General features: G+C 54.2%; 1 protein-coding gene across 2 annotated transcripts in view; it reads left to right on the top strand.

The window, feature by feature from the left end:
• RALY (RALY heterogeneous nuclear ribonucleoprotein) overlaps positions 1 to 18,518 on the top strand; it is a 72,753-nt gene that overhangs the window by 48,949 nt on the left and 5,286 nt on the right. For both annotated transcript variants that reach the window (XM_027905642.1, XM_027905641.1), the window contains exons 2-5: positions 7,837 to 8,101; positions 13,183 to 13,255; positions 17,693 to 17,740; positions 17,976 to 18,136. In XM_027905642.1, the coding sequence (XP_027761443.1) occupies positions 7,846 to 8,101; positions 13,183 to 13,255; positions 17,693 to 17,740; positions 17,976 to 18,136 (538 nt within the window). In that variant the 5' untranslated portion in view covers positions 7,837 to 7,845. The remainder of the gene's footprint in view (positions 1 to 7,836; positions 8,102 to 13,182; positions 13,256 to 17,692; positions 17,741 to 17,975; positions 18,137 to 18,518) is intronic.

The raw sequence follows: 18,518 nt of genomic DNA, 5'->3' as shown, positions 1-18,518 counted from the left end.
ACTCCCATGTTTTAGATGCAGTTTTGGTAGTGTGGGAGTGGAGACACAAACTGAACCCCCCCAAGGCTGATACCTGCGTGAGCACCCTCGTCAGGGGATGACAGACATCCTGGTTTCCAAAAGGATTCAGCTCTGAGCTGCAGGGCAGGACTGGGGTTCAGGGGGACTCGGGGTGCTCCTCACTGTCCCATTGTTCTGCTGCTGGGACAGTGTTGGTCTGATGTGGCCCAAAGAGAGACTTTGGCCTTGTCAAGCAGATGGAAGTGGGGGATTCCCCATCCCTGGAAGTGTCCAAGGCCAGGTTGGGCGGGGCTTGGAGCAGCCTGGGCTAGTGGAAGGTGTCCCTGCCCATGGCAGGGGGTGGAACAAGTCAGTCTTTAAAGGTCCCTTCCAACTCAAACCATTCCATAATTCTCTGGGATAGAACATTACCTCCAAAGGGGATGCAGAGGAGCAGCTTTAGCATGACCCCACACATGAGCAATGAGCTGTGCAGCAGGTGGAGGGAGCCCCAGATCTGTGGAGACACACAGGGTGAGGAGCAGGGCTGCTCCAAGGGCTGCCTGGATGGATCTCAGTGTCCAGCTCTAGGTCATCCCTTTATCACACTTATTAGGAAGGATTTAAAGCTCTAATGAATAGATTTTTAAGCTTCTACAGGCATGGATAATATGTTGGACAGATGGTAACGAGCCGCAGCTATAAACTGTGTGCTGACCTGATAGACTTTGTGACCATTGCACCTTTAACAGCTGATTAAATACTTATTACAACAGCTATTGATTATTTATGGCTCCTTCATGAAGGATTTCAGCTGCACTGAAATTGAAACCAGAGCCAGGTTTTCGAAGGATTGGCAGGATCTCTCCAGCTCAAAATGACTTGTTTTAGTCAAAAATTAAAGAAGGGAGACTCTGCACAGCAAGATGGAGAGCTGAGGGGGGACTGTGAGGGAGCCAATTCTGCTGACAGCCAGCCTGAGTGCAGGGGATGGTGCAGCCTCCACCCCAGCAGGGGAAGGGGAACAGGGTGGGGAGCAGCTCTCCCCTCATTCACCCCATAAAGTGGGAGCTGAGTGCTCGGTGGAGCAGGCACTGAGGTCAGTTATAAACAGTCCCAGTTCCCCAGGAGTTTCCAGGTTGCTTGCAAAGGCAGGAATGTCTGGATGCTCTCCCAGAGGGTGCAGAGGCACCACTACTTCTTGTCCTGGCGGGCTATGACAGTGCTGGCGTCTCCCTTCAGGTCAGGTGTTAACAAGATTTCACTCTTCCAAGGAAAACACAGGCTGGAAACTGGGCTGCAACTGGGCTCAGGTGAGCTGCCTGCTCGGGAGGGGCCTCTGCAGGGACTGGGAGTGATTGCCACTGACAAAACCTGAACTGGGACACGCCTGGGCTTAGCCAGGTGGGAGCCTCATGGCCTCAAGTAGGGCCAGGAAAGGCTTAGATTGGATGTTAGGAAAAAATTCCTGATGGAATTGGGTTGTCAAGCTGCTCAGGGCAGTGGTAGAGTCACCATTGCTGAGAGTGTTGGAATAGCAGCTGGAACACGGTTTAGTGGTGAGCACGGGGGTGGTGCTGGGTTGATGGTTGGACTTGGTGCTCTTAGAGGTCTTTTGCAACCCTAACGATTCTGTGATCTGCAAGGTGGAGCCCTGGGAAGGGTTTGGAAAAATTCCCAGTCCGTGCCCAAGAAGCCCCCTCGTCTGGTGGGAGAGGGGAGAGCCCCAATCAGCACTCAAGGACCCACTCACTCTGCAGAGAAAGGATCCTCCCTCACTGGGATGGGCTTGGTTGCACTTTGCAGGGGGAACAAGCTTTGCCAAGGGACCCCACAGCTTCAGACCCAGCTGGTCTGGCTCCTGCTGAGCTCACCTCCAGCTCTCAGCACAGCAGGGATTTCCCCAGAAGACAGGCCTGGTGCTGCACAACCAGTCTAATGATTGTGACATCTTTGTCTGTGCCCTTTTTTCAGTAACTTCCCGGTCCTTTAACAGTCATGTCTGGTAGAATCGAAGCTGTTCTCCCCAGAAAAGCCAAGAGCTGGTTTCCTGCCGCTCTCCTCTATTTATTGAAGCTCAGCAGTGAGCAGGGTCCTCCTGCTCTCCGGGAGGAAGGCTGAGCCCTCCGGGTGTCCGTGCAGGACTCGGGGGCTCAGAAGTTATTAAAAAGATTGCAGGGTTTGTGTTGGTTATTAAACCAGCACTTCAGAGCCCGGCTCTGCTGTTTGGGGACTCACTACCAAATTACTCAGGGCTCTCTGGGGGGGAAGATGATTGGCACTGGAGCTGCTGGGGCCCGTGATTCCGAGTGCATGTGCAGCTCTGTGCTGTCGGTGGGGCTCTGCAGTGCCATCAGGGGAGTCCCTCTGTCTTGCAGCTGGACATGTTTCTCTTTAAAACTGCCTTTTTTTCAGCTCAAAGGACTGTTTCAGTCAGAAAACAAGTTGTCCAGAGAAGCTGTGGCTGCCCCTGGGTCCCTGGAAGTGTCCCAGGCCAGGTTGGATGGGCCTTGGAGCAAGCTGGGCTAGTGGAAGATGTCCCTGCCCATGGCAGGGGGTGGAATGAGATGAGCTTTTTCCATGGCCTATCAAAGCTCTGGTGGCTGGAGAGGACACTGTTCCACAGCTGGAGAGCTGGGCTGTTTCCCATTGAGAGCACACTAAGTGGTGGTGGCTTCAATCTGGACACAGCACAGAGTGCCCTGGAATGCAGTGGGGAGGAATATGAAATGTTAAGTGTGATGATGTCATGGTTTTGCTCTGGGTCAATTTGCTTTCCACCCCCCACACAATTACTACTAGTTGAGAGAAGGGTTTTGCAGACAAAAGAGAGACAGGATTTGGGGAAAATAGTATAAACATTTATTACTAGTAAAACAAAAACTACTAATAAATTAAAAACTAAAGAACTATATCTACAACAATTTCTATTCAAGTTGAAGTGCTATATATTTACAGAAATACTTCTTCCCCTTTTATACTAGTCCAAGGAGAAGAAGTAGTCTCATTCTCTATTTTCAGAGTTCCAGCTCTCTCTCTCTAGTAATAGATCTTCAGTAGCAGCAGTATTCTCATTGCAGCTGGAACTTTTTCTCTCTCATTCTTGCTCTGTGTTGGCTTCTGGGGCTGGGCTTACCCCCCTCCTGGGCTAAGACCGAAGGCTGGGGGTTACCCAGGTCCTGAAGGGTCTTCCTTCCATAGGCTTGCAAGGGGACACTTGCCTACTATGGATCTTCTTCCACAGGGTTACAGGGGATAATGGCTTAAGAGTTCACCCCTGTTTCCCTGTGGAGGTCCCTCCCCATGGGAGAACAGTCCTTGATAGACTTCTCGGCATGGGTCTAGCACAGATCCACACACACACGGATTCCAACATCTCACATGGGCCGTCTCGCTCCAGCATGAGATTTCTCAGAGTTACAAAATCTTCAACAGCAGTATGGATCCACACACACATGGATCCCAGTATCCCACCTGAGTCATCACTGCTGCAGCACAGGTTTCCCTCAGGGTCACAAATCTCCACCAGGACTCTGCCTCACTTCAGTTCTTCTCATGAAGTCTCGGTTCTCTTTAGTACATCCACAGACTCTTCTATTAGCTGCATGGGGGGGTCTCCTTACTCCAACAAACTTTTACAAGTAGCAGGGATTACTTTTCAGTCTTTTCCCTGCTGAGGAGAGAGAGTGAAAAGGGGGGGGGGGGGGGGGGGGGAAACAAGCCCCCCCTTTCGCACTTTTCTTGCTGCAGCTTCAGCTGCCAGCTTTGACCTTGGAAGCTCCGTTATCTTTCGGCTGGAATTCTTCCACAGCAGTTTCTGTCCAAGCAGTTCGTCTTTTAAACTTTTTTTTCTTCACTCTCTTACAAGAGAGAAGGGAGGACTTCAGTGCTGCACCTGCTCCCCCCAACCTGGCCCAAGCCGGGGGAGGAGGGAGTCTGGCCCTGCTCGGGCCCGCTACTCCTCTCCCCTACATGGCTGCTACCCCTGATTTCAACTGCGCAAAAAAAACCTTCTCTTCCGTTTTCTTGAAAATGTAATTAGCAAAGGGGTCACTGGACTTTTGATTGGTCTTTTTGTCCGGAAATTACCTGGACAAAACCATCCTCAGCCCCAGGGATGGGCTGGTGGGCAAAACCACGGCAGATGATTAAAATGTCCTTCTCTAGTTTTTACAGTGGGGGGGCCAAGAAGTGGTGTAAAATGACTGTTGTGAGTGAGAGGAACCAGAAATGAGTGGGAGGCTGTTTCCTCCAGGGAATGCTGGGCATGAGCAGCAGAAGAGCTCTTTGCACGGGGTGTTTGAACACGGAGGGGTTTATAAGGTGCAAAGTGAGACTTGGGCAGGCACTGGGAGATCCCAAAAGCTCAGAGCAGGGCCATGCTGGAAGCCCAGAGCCCCAGCTGCCCAGCCTTGGCCTTCCCAGCCCTGCCTGCCAAATCCCTGCCCGTGCAGGGACAGCAGTGTGTGGGCAGATGGCCCTGGGAGAGCGTCCCATCTGCAGAGGCGGCGGGTTCCCACTGGCTCCTTCCCAAGCCCTTCCCAGCAGCACAGCCCTCACCTTGCCTGACCTTGGCTTTGCCATCTGGTGGCCCCGTCCCATCGTCCTCAGCCCCAGGCACAGCTCCTGCCGTGTCCTGGCGTGGCCCCGGAGCCAGAGGGGCTCCCCAGGGAAGGCTGTGCCGAGGGAGGGGGTGCTGAGCTCCCCAACCCATCACCCCTCCCTGCAACCAGGGGTGAAAGTCATTTCTCTCGTCTCCAGCCTCAAAGGCTTTCATGGGATGGTTGGGACTGAGCATCCCAGGTGGAGGCAGCAGAGGAGAGACACCACACTCGCTGTGACACCCCTGAACCTCCAGGGCAGGGACAGCCAGGGGGTCACAGCAGGTCTGCTGTGTCCCTGGTGTGGCAAGACCACGCAGGGAACAAGCACAGCACGTGCTGGTCCAGCTGCAGGGAGCAGGTGGGAAGGTCGCAGGAGCCAGAAGGAGGTGGGGATGGGCAGCAGGGACCTGGAGAGGTGCAGGTTCCTTTTCACCCTCCCCACCTCCATGGCAGCCAGGGTTTTACCTTGGGAGATGCCTTAGGAGATGTCCTTCTGCAGCTGAAGGTCCATCTGGTACCTTCATGCCCACCTGAGAAACGCTTCAGCTTCATCCAGGTCTTCAAAGCAAACCTGCCCATGGGCAGCTGCAGAGCTGGCTCATGTTGCACCCACTGAGAGGGGACACACAGCCCACCAGATCTGGGGGAAAACACACTTTTATACCCCCATCCTACCTGAATCCTCCAGCCAGCCTGTTCTGTCCCGTGCACAGAGGCAGCTTAACCCACATCCCTCCCACACAGGCTTAAGGAGCTCAGCCCTGATGTAACTGGAGTTTGCAGCTGCAAACAGCTGGGCAGAGCTTCAGGCTGTCGGGGATGACACCTGGCTGGGCTGATCAGTCCTTGGGAAGGATTTGGGCTTAAATTAAATTAAAATAGAGAGCATTAAGCAAAGGTGGATTTATGGTTTGGAAGTTGGAGCAACCTGAGGAGGCTGGGCACCACTTGCCAAAGGCTGAGAGTTGAAGTCACTTCGATTCCTTTAAAAGTCCTGTCCTTTGGCTCTTTTTCCCAGTGTTTTTAGGAACGATCTGTCTGCCAGGAATTGTTTTGAAAGTAATAAAACAAAAGTCTCTGGCTCTTCTAATCCGTAAGTGCAAAAGGGAAGATGCAAGAAGCCAGAGCTCAGACAAAGCCTAACTCTTTGTTTGATTGGATTTAGCAGGAAGATTATTTCCAGTCTCAGTGGCAGGTTAATGGAGTCACCCGGGCTGGAGCCAGAGGAGATTTATTGTTTGTGGAGTCTCATCCTCACACTGAGGCTCGGACTTGCCAAGTGTCTCCAGTGCTCTGGATGGTCTGGTTTTAAGGGATAAAAGGGTTGGAGTGTCCAGGTGGATCTGGGCTGTACAGAGCCCAGCGGTGGAGCTGCTGTCACAGCACCCTTGTGGCTCCCCAGGTGGGCTCCAAGCTCCAAGCCCGTGGGGTGGATGAATCTCCTCCCTTGTCTCCATCCTGGACTGAAGTTTCCAATTCCGGGAATACACAGCCAGAGGTGCTGCTTGTCTGGGTGGGTACAGGTGCCCTCGGGCAAAACGGGACTGTGGGCAGGAGCAGCCCCTGCTGGGTATCCCGAGGAAGAACATCCATCGCCTGAGGAGCCGAAATGGCTCTGCCCTGATGATGTTCTGCCCCCAGACAGGTTTAAGAGGAGACAGAAATCCTGTGGGGAAGGTCTGTGCAGGAGAGGACAAGGAAGAAGGAGGGCTGGGGTTTTTGGGAAGTGTTGGGTGCAACCCCACAATATCGTGGCTCTTTCCCAGGCTCTGCCTGCCAGGTGGGAAGTGTAGGGAAGGTAACTCTGGTTTAGACTCAGCACTAACTGACTCGGTTTCAGTGCCTCGGGCAGGCTGGGCTGTGGGCAAGCAAAGCTTGCCAGGGCTTGGGCACAGGGTGACAGGGCCCACAGGGGCTGCAACCCATCCAGTCAGGCAGCTGCCACTGTCCCCAGCTCAGACTTGGGCTTTGAGCCCACAGAGCCAAAACCCCAAAGCCAGGCAGGGCTGTAGCTCTGCCCCAGTGCCAGGGCAGATCACTGGGGATCACCAGGGAGGGCACTCCGTGGTAGCAGTGCATCCCCTGTGCCAGGCTTGGGGACCTCCAGAAGTTGTGGGCACCCTGATGGTGTTGCCCTTGGTGGGTGCTGGTGGAAGGGGATGGGGAGGAGCAGCACTTCAATGTTCCCAAGTAAATCCCACAGCCCGTGTCTGCAGCACAGTAGCGATCCCAAAGCGTGCCCCTGTGCCTGGAAGATGGAAATGAGGTTTGGGCAGGCAGCCTGAGAGCAGCCAGCCTGGCTTTGGTTCCACACAGCTGCCAGCCTTGTCTCTTGGTCCTCAGTCCTCAGAGGGGAAACCTGTTCTCAGGGGCTGCCCATGAGCCACTCTAAGCAAGAGACTTGGAGCCTGGTGCCGTGCAGCCACGGGAGGGGGTTGGAGCGGCTCCCGGCTGATCTGGCTGATGGCTCTGGGATTTCCAAGCTAACAGTGACACCTCCTGTTTGAAGCACAAAACCCAGCTCGAAGCCCGGGCAGTGCAGTGCAGGTACCGCTCGGGAGCACAGGGGCTGCTTCACTGCTCAGATCTGCTTGTTTGCGTCCAGAAAACTCGAGACCTCTTCCACGTGTGAAGAGGGGACCTGTGGGGACGAGGCTGTACCTATGTGTGGGGAGAGCTGGGCTGTACTGGTGGGTGGTGGCAGGGGAAAGGCTGCCAAAGTGGGCATGAACCAAGGTGCTGAATGCAAACAGCTTCAAAAAGAGCAGCTCTTTGAATTGTAATTAGTTATAGAGAGGCAAAAGCTTTTGTATAACGGCATTAAAGAGGCAAAATTTATTTAAAAATCTTGTTTTCTCCCCTAAAAACAGCCTTAGAATCATAGAATACCCTGAGCTGCACCCAGTGGGGTCCAACTCCTGGCCCTGTACAGGACCGGCCAGGTGTCAGCATCATCAGCTGGTTTCCAGCAAGAGTTTAGAACTGACTGTGCCAGGAGGGATCCCCTGGAGGTGGGATCCCCTGGAGATGGGATCCCCTGGGGGTGGGATCCCCCTGCTGTTGAAGTTGAAGAGCTGGTTGAAATTGAGGCTAGTTGAAGACTAGCTGAAGCTGAGGAGCTGGCTCCCTCACTCCAGGCTCACTGAGAGATTTGTCCCCCAGCCCTTCCTGTGACACCCTGGCACTTCCCTTGGCACTCCCCCTCCCTGACTCCCCCGACTCCCTCTTCCAGGCGTCCAAGATGTCCCTGAAGGTGCAGACGAGCAACATCACGAACAAGAATGACCCCAAGTCCATCAACTCGCGGGTGTTCATCGGCAACCTCAACACGGCCGTGGTGAAGAAGTCGGACGTGGAGACCATCTTCTCCAAGTACGGGCGGGTGGTGGGCTGCTCCGTGCACAAGGGCTACGCCTTCGTGCAGTACTCCAACGAGAGGCACGCGCGCGCCGCCGTGCTGGGCGAGAACGGCCGCGTGCTGGCCGGACAGACCCTGGGTGAGTAGCTCCTTCCGCCGCTCCGGGGTGCCCCGGGGGTGGGCAGCGCGGGGCGGTTGTCCCGTGGATGAAACGCGTCCTGGAGTCCTTCCCGGGGAGGAGCCGGGCTGCGGTCGCAGCCTCGGGGTTAGCACAGAACCAGCTGGGTTGGAAAAGACCTCTGTGAGGTCGTCGAGTCCAGCCTTTGACCCAACACCGCCTTGTCACCCAGCCCGTGGCACTGGTGGCACATCCAGTCTCACCTTAAACGCCTCCAGGGATGGTGAATCCACCCCCTCCCTGGGCAGCCCATTCCAAGGGCTGAGCACTCTCTCTGGAAAAAACTTCTTCCTAATGTCCAACCCCCAGCTTAAGCTGTGCCCTCTTGCCCTAATACTGGTTGCCTGAGATCAGAGCCCAACCCCCACCGGACTCCCCCCTCCTGTCAGGGAGTTGCAGAGTTATGTCAACGTTTTGAATTTAAGGAATTACAGAGATGGGATTGAACCGCTTTTGTCCCGCAGGTTTTAATGACTGGCAAAATGAGAACATCTATATAAAATGAATCATTTATCATTACAAGTGGTCAGACAAAAGATCTTGATCAGAATTATTTGCCACACGATATAAAAGCTAAAACTACCAGCAGTAAGATAAGATAGGACAGTGCACTATATTGAAGCAATTACTGAAGCAGTTATATTAAAGCTGGCAAATAGAAATAAGTATTAAGTAGGGATTTGCTGTAACTCCCCCAGACCAGTGTTTTTGGGAAGATCCTTTCTCTCGACCTCCAGGAGTGTCCTTTGGGGGAATCCCCACCCAAGGGAGGAATCTCCACTCACACACCCCCAGGAAGGGCTCTGGTGGAAGAACCTGCCTGTGTGAAAGGGGACTGGACTTTTATGGTATAAACTGATTGACTGCCAGTCACAAATTTCCAGGCCAGCCACCAGCTGATCTGTCACATCCAAGTTCAAACAGCAGGGTGTGTGTTTGGAGTTTGGTGGACCAGGCTGGTCTTAGCACGAGTCAATGCCAAAAACAGCCCCGTGGCACCAGCAGTAACTCAGCACAGAGAGCTGGCACTGTTTGCATTCTCTGATGGGACTCCAGGCCTTATCAGGGTAGTGTATCCTGTTCCCCAGTTCCACAGGGGGTGCCCAAGGGATGGCCATCCCAGGTCAAGCTTGGTCGTGGATCTGCAGATGGTGTCCCGTGAGGTGAGCAGGTCAGAGGTGACCCGAGCAGGGCCCTGGTGACAGGGCAGGTCTGGGGCAGGGCCAGCAGGATCCGTGGCTGGGGCAGAGCTGGAGACCAGCACTCCAACACCACCACCCAGGCAGGGGCCAAAGGCTCCTGTGTGGAATGGGGTCAGAAATGAAGCCACTTCATGGCCAGTCAGACACATCAGGGCCCTCAGGGCTTTGACATTGTGGCCCAAAAAGTCACGTGTGGGCTGTGATTGTAGAGGCTGAAGCACAGTTCTGGATCTTCCCATGTCCTTGTCCTGGAACTGATGGGTGGGCAAAGACATTGCATAGTATCAAAGAAAGGACAAGGAGAAATGGCTTCAAACTGACAGTGCAGGGTTAGAGGGGACATTAAGAAGAAATTTTCCGCTGTGAGGATGGCCAGGCCCTGGCACAGGTTTGCCCAGAGAAGCTGTGGCTGCCCCTGGATCCCTGGAAGTGTCCAAGGCCAGGTTGGACAGGGCTTGGATGGAGCAACCTGGGCTGGTGGAAGGTGTCCCTGCCCATGGCAGGGGGTGGAATGAGATAGTTTTTACGGTCCCTTCCAACCCAAACCATTCCATGATTCAATGATTCCCTTCCTGGCCCAGCCCTTACCCTTAGCCTGTCAGGGGAGGTGACAGTCTGACTGGGCCCAGCTCAGCCCAATTTTAGCCAGCTGGTGCTAAATGAGAGAACTTCCCCCCCAGGCTGCTCTGCTGCGGGATAAGAACTAACTAGCAAAGCCGCCGGGCTGCTCCCTGCTTTGCATATTGCTCTGAAGTGTCTCATGCTGAGAAGCTCTTGTCACCAGCTCCAAGCTGAGAATTGGAACTGGAGACAGTATTTTTAATGAAAAATGGTGATTTCCAAGCAGGCAGTGGCCACTGGCCACCGGGGAAAGCAATTTGCAGCCCATTCCCACCTTGCTTCTGGCACAGCAGTCTGAAATGAGAAGTTTCCTGCTCGAGCTGATGTGTGAAACAATGTGCTGCCTCAGCTGGGGTTTATCTGGAGAGGAGAAACTTCTTTCTACTTCTCCGATGGTCCAGAGAGTGGAGCTGCAGCCCAGGCCAAGCACATGAGCCAGGGATGCTTCCAGCCCGGGTGGTGCCCACATGTGCAGCCTGTAGGTAGGATGGGGAGGGCCTGGGGGGGGGGAAAGGAGCTCCTTGTGATGCTCCACAGAGGTACAGGAGACAGGCAGCACTTGGCCATTTAGCTGAAGAGAGGGATGAAAGGTTTGCAGTGATAGAACCTCTCTCTCTGCTCTCAGTGCTGGTCCCAGAGCTCTGGCATTCCAAGGCAAGGGACTGTTTTAGAGCTGGGTGTCCTCTGCATGTCCTGGACAAGGTGGAAATTCAGCTCCTTTTCATCTGCCTTCCCTTCCTGGGCCACTCTTGCCACTGAAGAGCCCAGCAGGCTTCCCTTTGCTGCCCATGGGGCAGTGTAAACACTGGGATATTCCCCTTCCAGGAGAACCCAGCAGAGAAGGGCTGAACAGTGTGGCTGGAAAATCAGGGTTGAAAGTTCTGCCACTTCTTCTTTGGTTTTACTTACTCTTCTTCCTTTGTCACCAGCAAAGCAATCAAACTTGCATTCTAAAGGATCGACAAGTTACTGAGAGCATCACAAACGGGGGTGTTTGGAACCACAGCTGCAGCCCCTCCTGTGCTGGGACATGGACTGCTCTGCCAGGCAGGTCCTGGCGACCTCTGTGCCTTCTGCAGATGCTCCCAGACTCCCCAGTCACTGCAGGAGGCAGGTGCCATTGCTGGGGGGAGCTCTGCACTGGGAGCTGGACCCACACCATCCCCTCACCCTGCCACGTTGGCTGGACAAAGCACAACCTCCCCATTTACTGTGGGAACAAGTGCCTGGATTTGAGCAGGAGGGATCAGCACTGCCTTTGGGTGGGCAGGTGGATTCAGGGATGCAGAGGAGGGAACCAGAAAGGGAATGATACGCAAAATCTGGCCTGGGTGATGTGAAGGCTGAGCTTTTTCACTGTCAGGGGAATCCTGTGGGATCTGAGTGCCCATCACCACTAGAGCTGAGAGGACGAGTGCCCTGCTCTGGCTGCATGTGGCTGTGGAGGCTCCACGGGGCTCTTGGTAGCAGTGGGGACCAGCAATTGTTGTCCTTCTGCAGCTTTGGGCTTTCGCTGCCTGTCCCCTGAAGGTGTTGCTCAGCCTGATGCTGTAATTACCTCCCCAGCTCACCAGAGAAATGAGTGGCAGCTGGCAAGATGCACCCTGACAGCAGAAAGGGTTCACAGCCAGGGAACTGGGGCTGGCCAGGGTTCTGGGATGCATGAAGGGAGACTTCATTCCTCTCTCCCTCCCAGCAAACAGCCCTGCCAGGGGCGCTGTGTGACTCAGCAGGCTCAGGAAGGTGATGGTGTGCCTGATGTTCACACTGGCAGCAGTTGGCCATGGCCCTGCCCTGCACAACAAGGCCATGTCCAGCCTTGTCAGCATTCAGCTCAGCTCTCCTGCACCCCCATGAGCGCTGGGAATGGGAGGATGGAGGGACAGAGGGGCAGCAAGGAAAACACACACTGTGATCAGAACGTTCCAGAGGAACACTCGGTGTGAGGGCTGAGCTCCAGCCTCAGCAGGAGTGGTCTCTTGGCAGACCCTGACAGGCAGCCCAAGGAATTGCACAAGGCATTTGGGCAGTGGGAGCGTGTCTGTGCTCCTCCAGAGCCGTGTTCCACACGTGCAGCCTTGTCCCACCATGCTTCTCCTGCTCAGCTCGTTCCAGCAGTGCTGCTGCTGCTCCTGAAGGTGATTTTCTTGGTTAATAACAAAAAGTCGGTAGAATGTTCCTTTGGGTCACTTTGCAGGGGCTTTGTTTTATGGTGTGTGGACCAGCCTGTCCACATTTCTCCATAAAGTGCCTCCACACAGCATGAAAAAAAAGAAGGTTTAAATGGCCTGATGAGCTAAAACCTGTTTGGATGCGCCGTAAGCTGCAGGTGGCAGAAATCAAGGGTTGCTAAAGAAACACTTCCCTGTGAGGGTGGGCAGGCCCTGGCACAGGTTGCCCAGAGAAGCTGTGGCTGCCCCATCCCTGGAAGTGTCCAAGGCCAGGTTGGAGCAACCTGTTGTAGTGGAAGGTGTCCCTGCCCATGGCAGGGGGTGGCACTGGATGAGCTTTAGGAGAAGATCCCTTCCAACCCAAGTCCCTCACCACCCTCACAGCAAAGAATTTCTTCCTAATCTCCAATCTAAACCTGTTCTCTTTCAGTTTGAAGCCATTCTCCCCTTGTCCTATCACTCCGTACCTTTGTAAAATGTCCCTCTTCAATTACTGTCATGTTTATTCTCATGTCAGAAATGTCTGGCTCTGAGGCCAAGGAGAGAAATGCCCTCAGTGGATTAGAGGAGCTCACTCTCCCCTCCCCTGGTGGAAGATGCTCCTTTGAGATGAGCTTTTACCACAGCCCAACCCCCAGCAGTGCCCTCCTGGCTCCTGCTGAGCTTTCCTGGTCCTTCCAGAAGGAGCCAGGGATGGATTGCCAGCAGTCATCAAGGTGCAGCAGGTTTATATATTGCCTGTGCTTTATCACAGCAGCACCAAGTTCTCCCCAGAACCTTGTTCTGAACCTGTGTGTGGATCAGAGCACGGGCAGGGCCTTGACTGCAGAGTGATTGGTTGTTGGCTTTGTGAAGGAAAAGGAGGAGGTTTTTCCAAATGCAAGAATTTGCCTTCTTGTGGAGGTCCGGCAGGCCCCCAGCTGTGCCAGAAAGCGGGTGGAAACGGGGTGGGAGGTGTGGAGGAGCCCTGGCAGGGGCCTCTCTGCGTGGCCAGGGTGGATTGCAGGTGAGCAGGGCCGTGTCACAGCTGTGTGTCCCTTCCTTGCAGATATCAACATGGCTGGGGAACCCAAACCCAACAGACCCAAAGGGCTCAAGAGAGCAGCCTCTGCCTTGTACAGGTAGGTCTCCACCACATCACCTCCCTTCCACAAGGTCTCCAGGTTGGTCCTTGCCCACTGCCCTGAGCATCCTGCTCCCCAGCCCCAGTCCCTGGGACATCCAGGGCTCCTCCCAGGGCTCCTCCCAGGTGCTCCTGGTGCTTTCCAGTGCCCTCAGGGCTTGGCTGAGGGGAGGAGAACCAGCACAAGGCAGCAGTGGCTGCCCCAGGGTTGGCCAACCCTTGTGATGTGCTGGGACTCTGCCTGGGCAAGGTCCTGGAGCTGGTTGGAAAGGGTGGGCAGGACCTGCTTTCCCCACATCAGAGGCCTTGAAAGAGGGGCACCAAGACAGAGAAAGGAAGAGAAGAAAAGAAGAAAGTGGGAAGCCCTTGAGGTGTCCGGGGGAAGCCCCAAGGGAGCCTGGTTTGAGGAACAGTGACCAAGGGAATGTGAGGCACAAATGGGACACTGAGCAGGTCTGTGGGGGAGGTAGAACATTACAGATGTCAAAATGAGCCTTCAGCTCTTGAGACTTCACCACAATTTTCACAAGAAGTGAAGATTTTCATTTAAGCCCCAGACTGGAGTCAGGGGAGTGTGGGAGAAGCTCATTAAGTTTTTTGCTCCTCTGGTTGCAGAGGGGAAAACTTGAAAAGGTATTTGAAGAGTGCCCTGCAGGTTCAGGAACCCAAAACCAAATAACAAGATCCCCAAATGTGCTTTATTTATAAATTCTCATTGTTTTGATGCCAATCTCGTGGTGTGGAGACTGGGGAGCTGAGTCAGGAGGCAGAAGGTGTGACTTTGGGAAGGAAAGACTAAAATGAGTATCAGGATTATAGGTGGCACAGACAGACCCACCTGAGCCCCAAGAGCCCTCCCACCACCCACAGGGCATCTGTGGAGACCTTCCACAAGTCTCAGCTGAGACTTGGCAGCTTTCAGGCAGATTTTGCCTCCCATCTGGGCCAGTTTGGACCTTCACCAGGACGTGGCCCTCTGGATTCCCCCTTGAGGGGAGTGAGGCTCTGCATTCCCCACACTGATGGAAACAGAGGTGACACAGATCTGGCTGTTTGTACAGCGCATGCCCAACTCAGGTGGGGCTGGGCCAGAACACACATCAGCTCCTTCCATCCATCATGCACTAACGAGCATTTCATTCCCTGCTCAGCCATGCCTGGAGCTCTGATCCCTGTCTGTGGAATGCCCAATATTCCAGACTTCCAGGCTGCTGAGAGAGAGCAAACAAGAGAATGTTTGTTCCCTCCCACAAATATGGAAATGCTAAAAGATGGGCCAGAGAACTGCACTGCTCTGAGCACCAGCAATATTTCATCTCAGACTTGGCTGTCAGATTTAAACTTTGCCATCTGGACTAGCAGAACTTCCCACGTCCCCCAGGAGGCAGGGAATGCAGGTTTGCAGGGAGATGTGGTTACAGCTTCCTGAACCACCATCCATTTTTCTAAATGTTAGACTTCCAAAAAAATCCCAGCACCATCATTTGTAGCAATGCTGTGTTAAACACAGCACGGGAGTTTTCCTGGATTTGTGCTGGAAGAGCTGCCCTGTGCTCAAAGCCTGATTCCAAAGGTGCAGCTAAAAGCATCCAGGCACTGCCTCCCTGGCGTTGTCTGTTAAGCTACAACTGACTGGGATGTTATAGCAGGGTCAGACAGCCACAAACTTATTCCCTTTTTACTCCCTTGTTATTCCCTTATTTTCTTATTATTCCCTCATTCCAGCCTGCTGCCTTCCCTGAAGGCTGTCCCATGGTCAGCAGGTGCTGGAGCATCACTGCCAGAGGCTTTTGGGAAGTCAGGACCAGCTCCCCAGCATAATTATGCCTCTAATTGCCTTTGAAGCAGGTGGAATTGTCTCCAATCCCACAGAAACTCAGGCCAGTTCCTCCCACCCTGGTGCTTTGCACCCCCAGATGTTCTTGGTGCCCCACCCTGCAGTCCAGGCATGGGGTGACCCCTCCACTGCCTCTGTAAACACACTGCAAAATCCAGGAGTGATTCCCAGCAGGAAAATGCAAGGCTGCCCTCTTTGGCCACACATTCCCATGGAAATAGGGAATAACATTTACTGGGTTCATTGGCCACTTCATCCAGCAAACTGCTGTTTGACTAGTTTTGGAAAAAGCTGGGGAGTTCACCTGAGCTTTCAGGCTTCTCCGTCCTTCTCCAGTCCACACCAGGTTGGATCTACAGGTATTTGAGGCCAGGATTTATCCTGTTGGTGCTGGAGCTGAGCCTGGGAGTGAGGTGGAGGTGCCCAAACACAGGGTGGGGTCAGTAATGGAGAGCAGATGGGGTTGGAGCTTCCCAACCAGGATGGGGCTTCCCTGGGGAGCAAAGGCTTGGAGGAAAAGCTCCTGGAGCGTGAATGGGGTCAGGAGAAAGGAATGTGGCCATTTCAGAATCTTGCCAAATATCCCCAAGCTTTGTGCTGTTTATGAACAAATGCCCTAAAGCTGCCTCATGGTCTCCAAGCCACAGAGAACTTCCTAACATGAACCACTCCCCATGGAAGGGGTTTCTGCTGGGAATAAAGACACTGATTGTGGAGAGACACCACTGTTTTCTCTTGCCTGTGGCTACAGAGAGCATTGGCTCCAAGGCATTGCTGGAGTAAGTCAGAAACACTTCACCAGAGCCTGTCAGGATTGAAAATATAACAAAATTGCAGCAATTTCATTTGAGTGAATCTAAGGAGGGGGGAAAAAAAATTGAAGAGGGGGAGTCTGACAACGTAGAACCATCCTGGTTCAATTTTCCTTTCAAATGACTTCCTATTTTGATGGTGTTCTGTGTTTATTGGATTCAAACAGGACTGGAGTCAAACAGCCTCGGTGATCAGGATAGATTGGCAGGCTGAGGGGAGCTGCTTTCTTGGAGATTTTCTGTATCTCCAGGTTTCATCTGAGGTTAGAAAGAAAATCAGATTACCAGTCACAGAAACCTCATGAAGATCCATCTCGTTCCATGCTGCCCCTCTCCTCAGCCACACAAACAGCTGGGGTTTTTTCCCAGCAGGAGAATTAACCTTCCCCTTGCAATTCAGAAGAGGGAATGAACAAACATCATGCAGTGGTTGGGACTGAGGCTGCAGGATATTCCTCTGAGCCCAGCAGAAATGTTGGCCCCAACTCAGGTCAGAAGGGGAGGGCACCAAGACTGAAAGGAATTCGAAATTCGCCTGTAAGGCTGTCAAAAATGGCTATTTGTCATCAGAAATTGGGAAGGGTTGTGGTGATAACACATAGAAGGGTGTGGTGGTGGCAGCAAACCCCACAGGAGGCAGTAGGTGCACAAGCCTTGTCCTTAGCCCCTCACACCAGCTCAGGGGTCCCAAGGGAGCGCTGGTGTCTCCAACCACCCACACTGTGCTCAAGGCCCCCTGAGGCACAGACTGAGTCTCCACGTGTGCCACAGGTGTCTGGGGAACGCCAAAGAGCATCCAAGGAACATGGAAAAATCCCATTTAAGAAATCAGCCAGTACCTGAAACTCAACAGTGGCTGTGAAGCCCAGACCCCTTGGGTCCAGCCTGGAATTCCTGGTCCAAACCAGGCTTCCCACCAGCCTTTCAAGCCAGCCACACATTCTTCTTGTCACTTCTTCTTTAGATGCTGGACACCAAATTTACTCTCAGCTACACACCTGAGTGCTCATCCTTCCCTCTGCCCATCCCCAGATCCTCCTGGCTCAGAGTCCTTCCCTTTTCCCATCAATATATTGTTTTTATAAGCCAGTTCAAGGAGTTTCAGGAAGCAGGACAGACTCTCTGTTTTCAGGGGTTGCAGCAGCCATTCTGTTTGTTGGGAGCAGGAAAGGGGGGACTGTCAGCATCACTCCTGACCTGCCCAGGCTGCCTGAGAGCCTCAGCACAGCAGGGAAATGGGGCAGCTGGGGCATCCATAGCCCCCAGAGCGGCTCAGACCACCTGCTCTGTGCTGCCTTGGGAAAAAAACAGCTGCAGCAGGAGGGAAAAACAGTTACTGGATGTCCAGGGAGTGGGAAATGTTCTGACTTTGGGTTAAAATGCAGCTCAGGCTTAAGAAAACGGGCTGTGGGCGTTGTCTGGCTGGGGGTAGGAGAGGTTTAAACACCTTTGAAAGCAAAGATGTTAAATTAATATCCTTCCTGACCTCTGTCCCTGCACACCTTGAGAGAACCAGGTTATAACACTCTGCTGCCATCACCCCTCTCTCCAGTGCCTTAACCCCCCCCAAATCTTCCTCCTGGGCTCAGCCCAGGTCTCTGCAGCCCTTGCAGCCGGGAGGACGAGGGTCCATGTCCTGCCAGGTGAAAGGACAGAGGGGCCCTTATGGAAGGGGAGCCATTTCTTTATCCTTTCTGCTGCTGGGGGTGCTGAGCAGGCAGTGAGGGAGCAGTGCTGATGAATGCCCAGCAGGGATGAACCTGTGCTCTCCTCACTGTCTCTGCAGTGGCTACGACTTTGACTACGACTATTACAGAGACGACTTCTACGACAGGTGAGCAGGGGAAGGTCAGCCCAGGGAGGGGGTTCTGTGGGGTAAGACCTTCCCTGCAGTCTGGGGGAGGGAGGTGGGTGCAGGGTGGTCCAGCCCAGCCCCATGGTGGGTTCTGATGGCCAGGCTGTGCCCTGGGTGTCCACCAGCACCTCTAGGGCTCCAGCCGGGTGTCAGGGCAGGGCTGGGGGTGCTGCAGGGCTGCTTCACCCCCTCCATCCTTCCCCCCCAACTCCAGGCTCTTCGAGTACCGGGGCAGAGTGTCCCCCGTGCCCAGGGTGGTCCCCGTGAAGAGGCCCCGGGTCACCATCCCCCTGGTGCGGCGCGTGAAGGCCTCGCTGCCCGTCAAGCTCTTCGCCAGGTCGGCCGCCATCGCCAACAGCTCAGCCAAGCTCAAGTGTGAGTGTGGCAGGGGGGGTGGATGATGCCCCAGAGGGGTGGGGATCAACCAGGCCAAGTGCCGGGTCCTGCCCTTGGGCCACAACAAGCCCCGGCAGCCCCAGGGCTGGGACAGAGTGGCTGGAGAGCAGCCAGGCAGGAAGGGAGCTGGGAGTGTGGAGGGACAGGAGCTGAACATGAGCCAGAGTGTGCCCAGGGGGCCAGGAGGGCCAAGGGCTCCTGGCCTGGCTCAGGAACAGTGTGGCAGCAGGAGCAGGGAGGTGATTCCTGCCCTGCACTCAGCGCTGGGGAGGCCACCCCTGGAGTGCTGTGTCCAGCTCTGGGCCCTCAGCTCAGGAAGGACATGGAGGGGCTGGAGCAGGGGCAGAGAAGAGCAACGAGG

The sequence above is a fragment of the Empidonax traillii genome, unplaced genomic scaffold, assembly GCF_003031625.1.
Source record: "Empidonax traillii isolate 1590-97213 ecotype Southwest subspecies unplaced genomic scaffold, ASM303162v1 scaffold1184:size321399, whole genome shotgun sequence".
Lineage (NCBI taxonomy): Eukaryota > Metazoa > Chordata > Aves > Passeriformes > Tyrannidae > Empidonax > Empidonax traillii.
The sequence above is the reverse complement of the archived record's forward strand: the minus strand, read 5'-3'. Positions and strand labels throughout refer to the sequence as shown.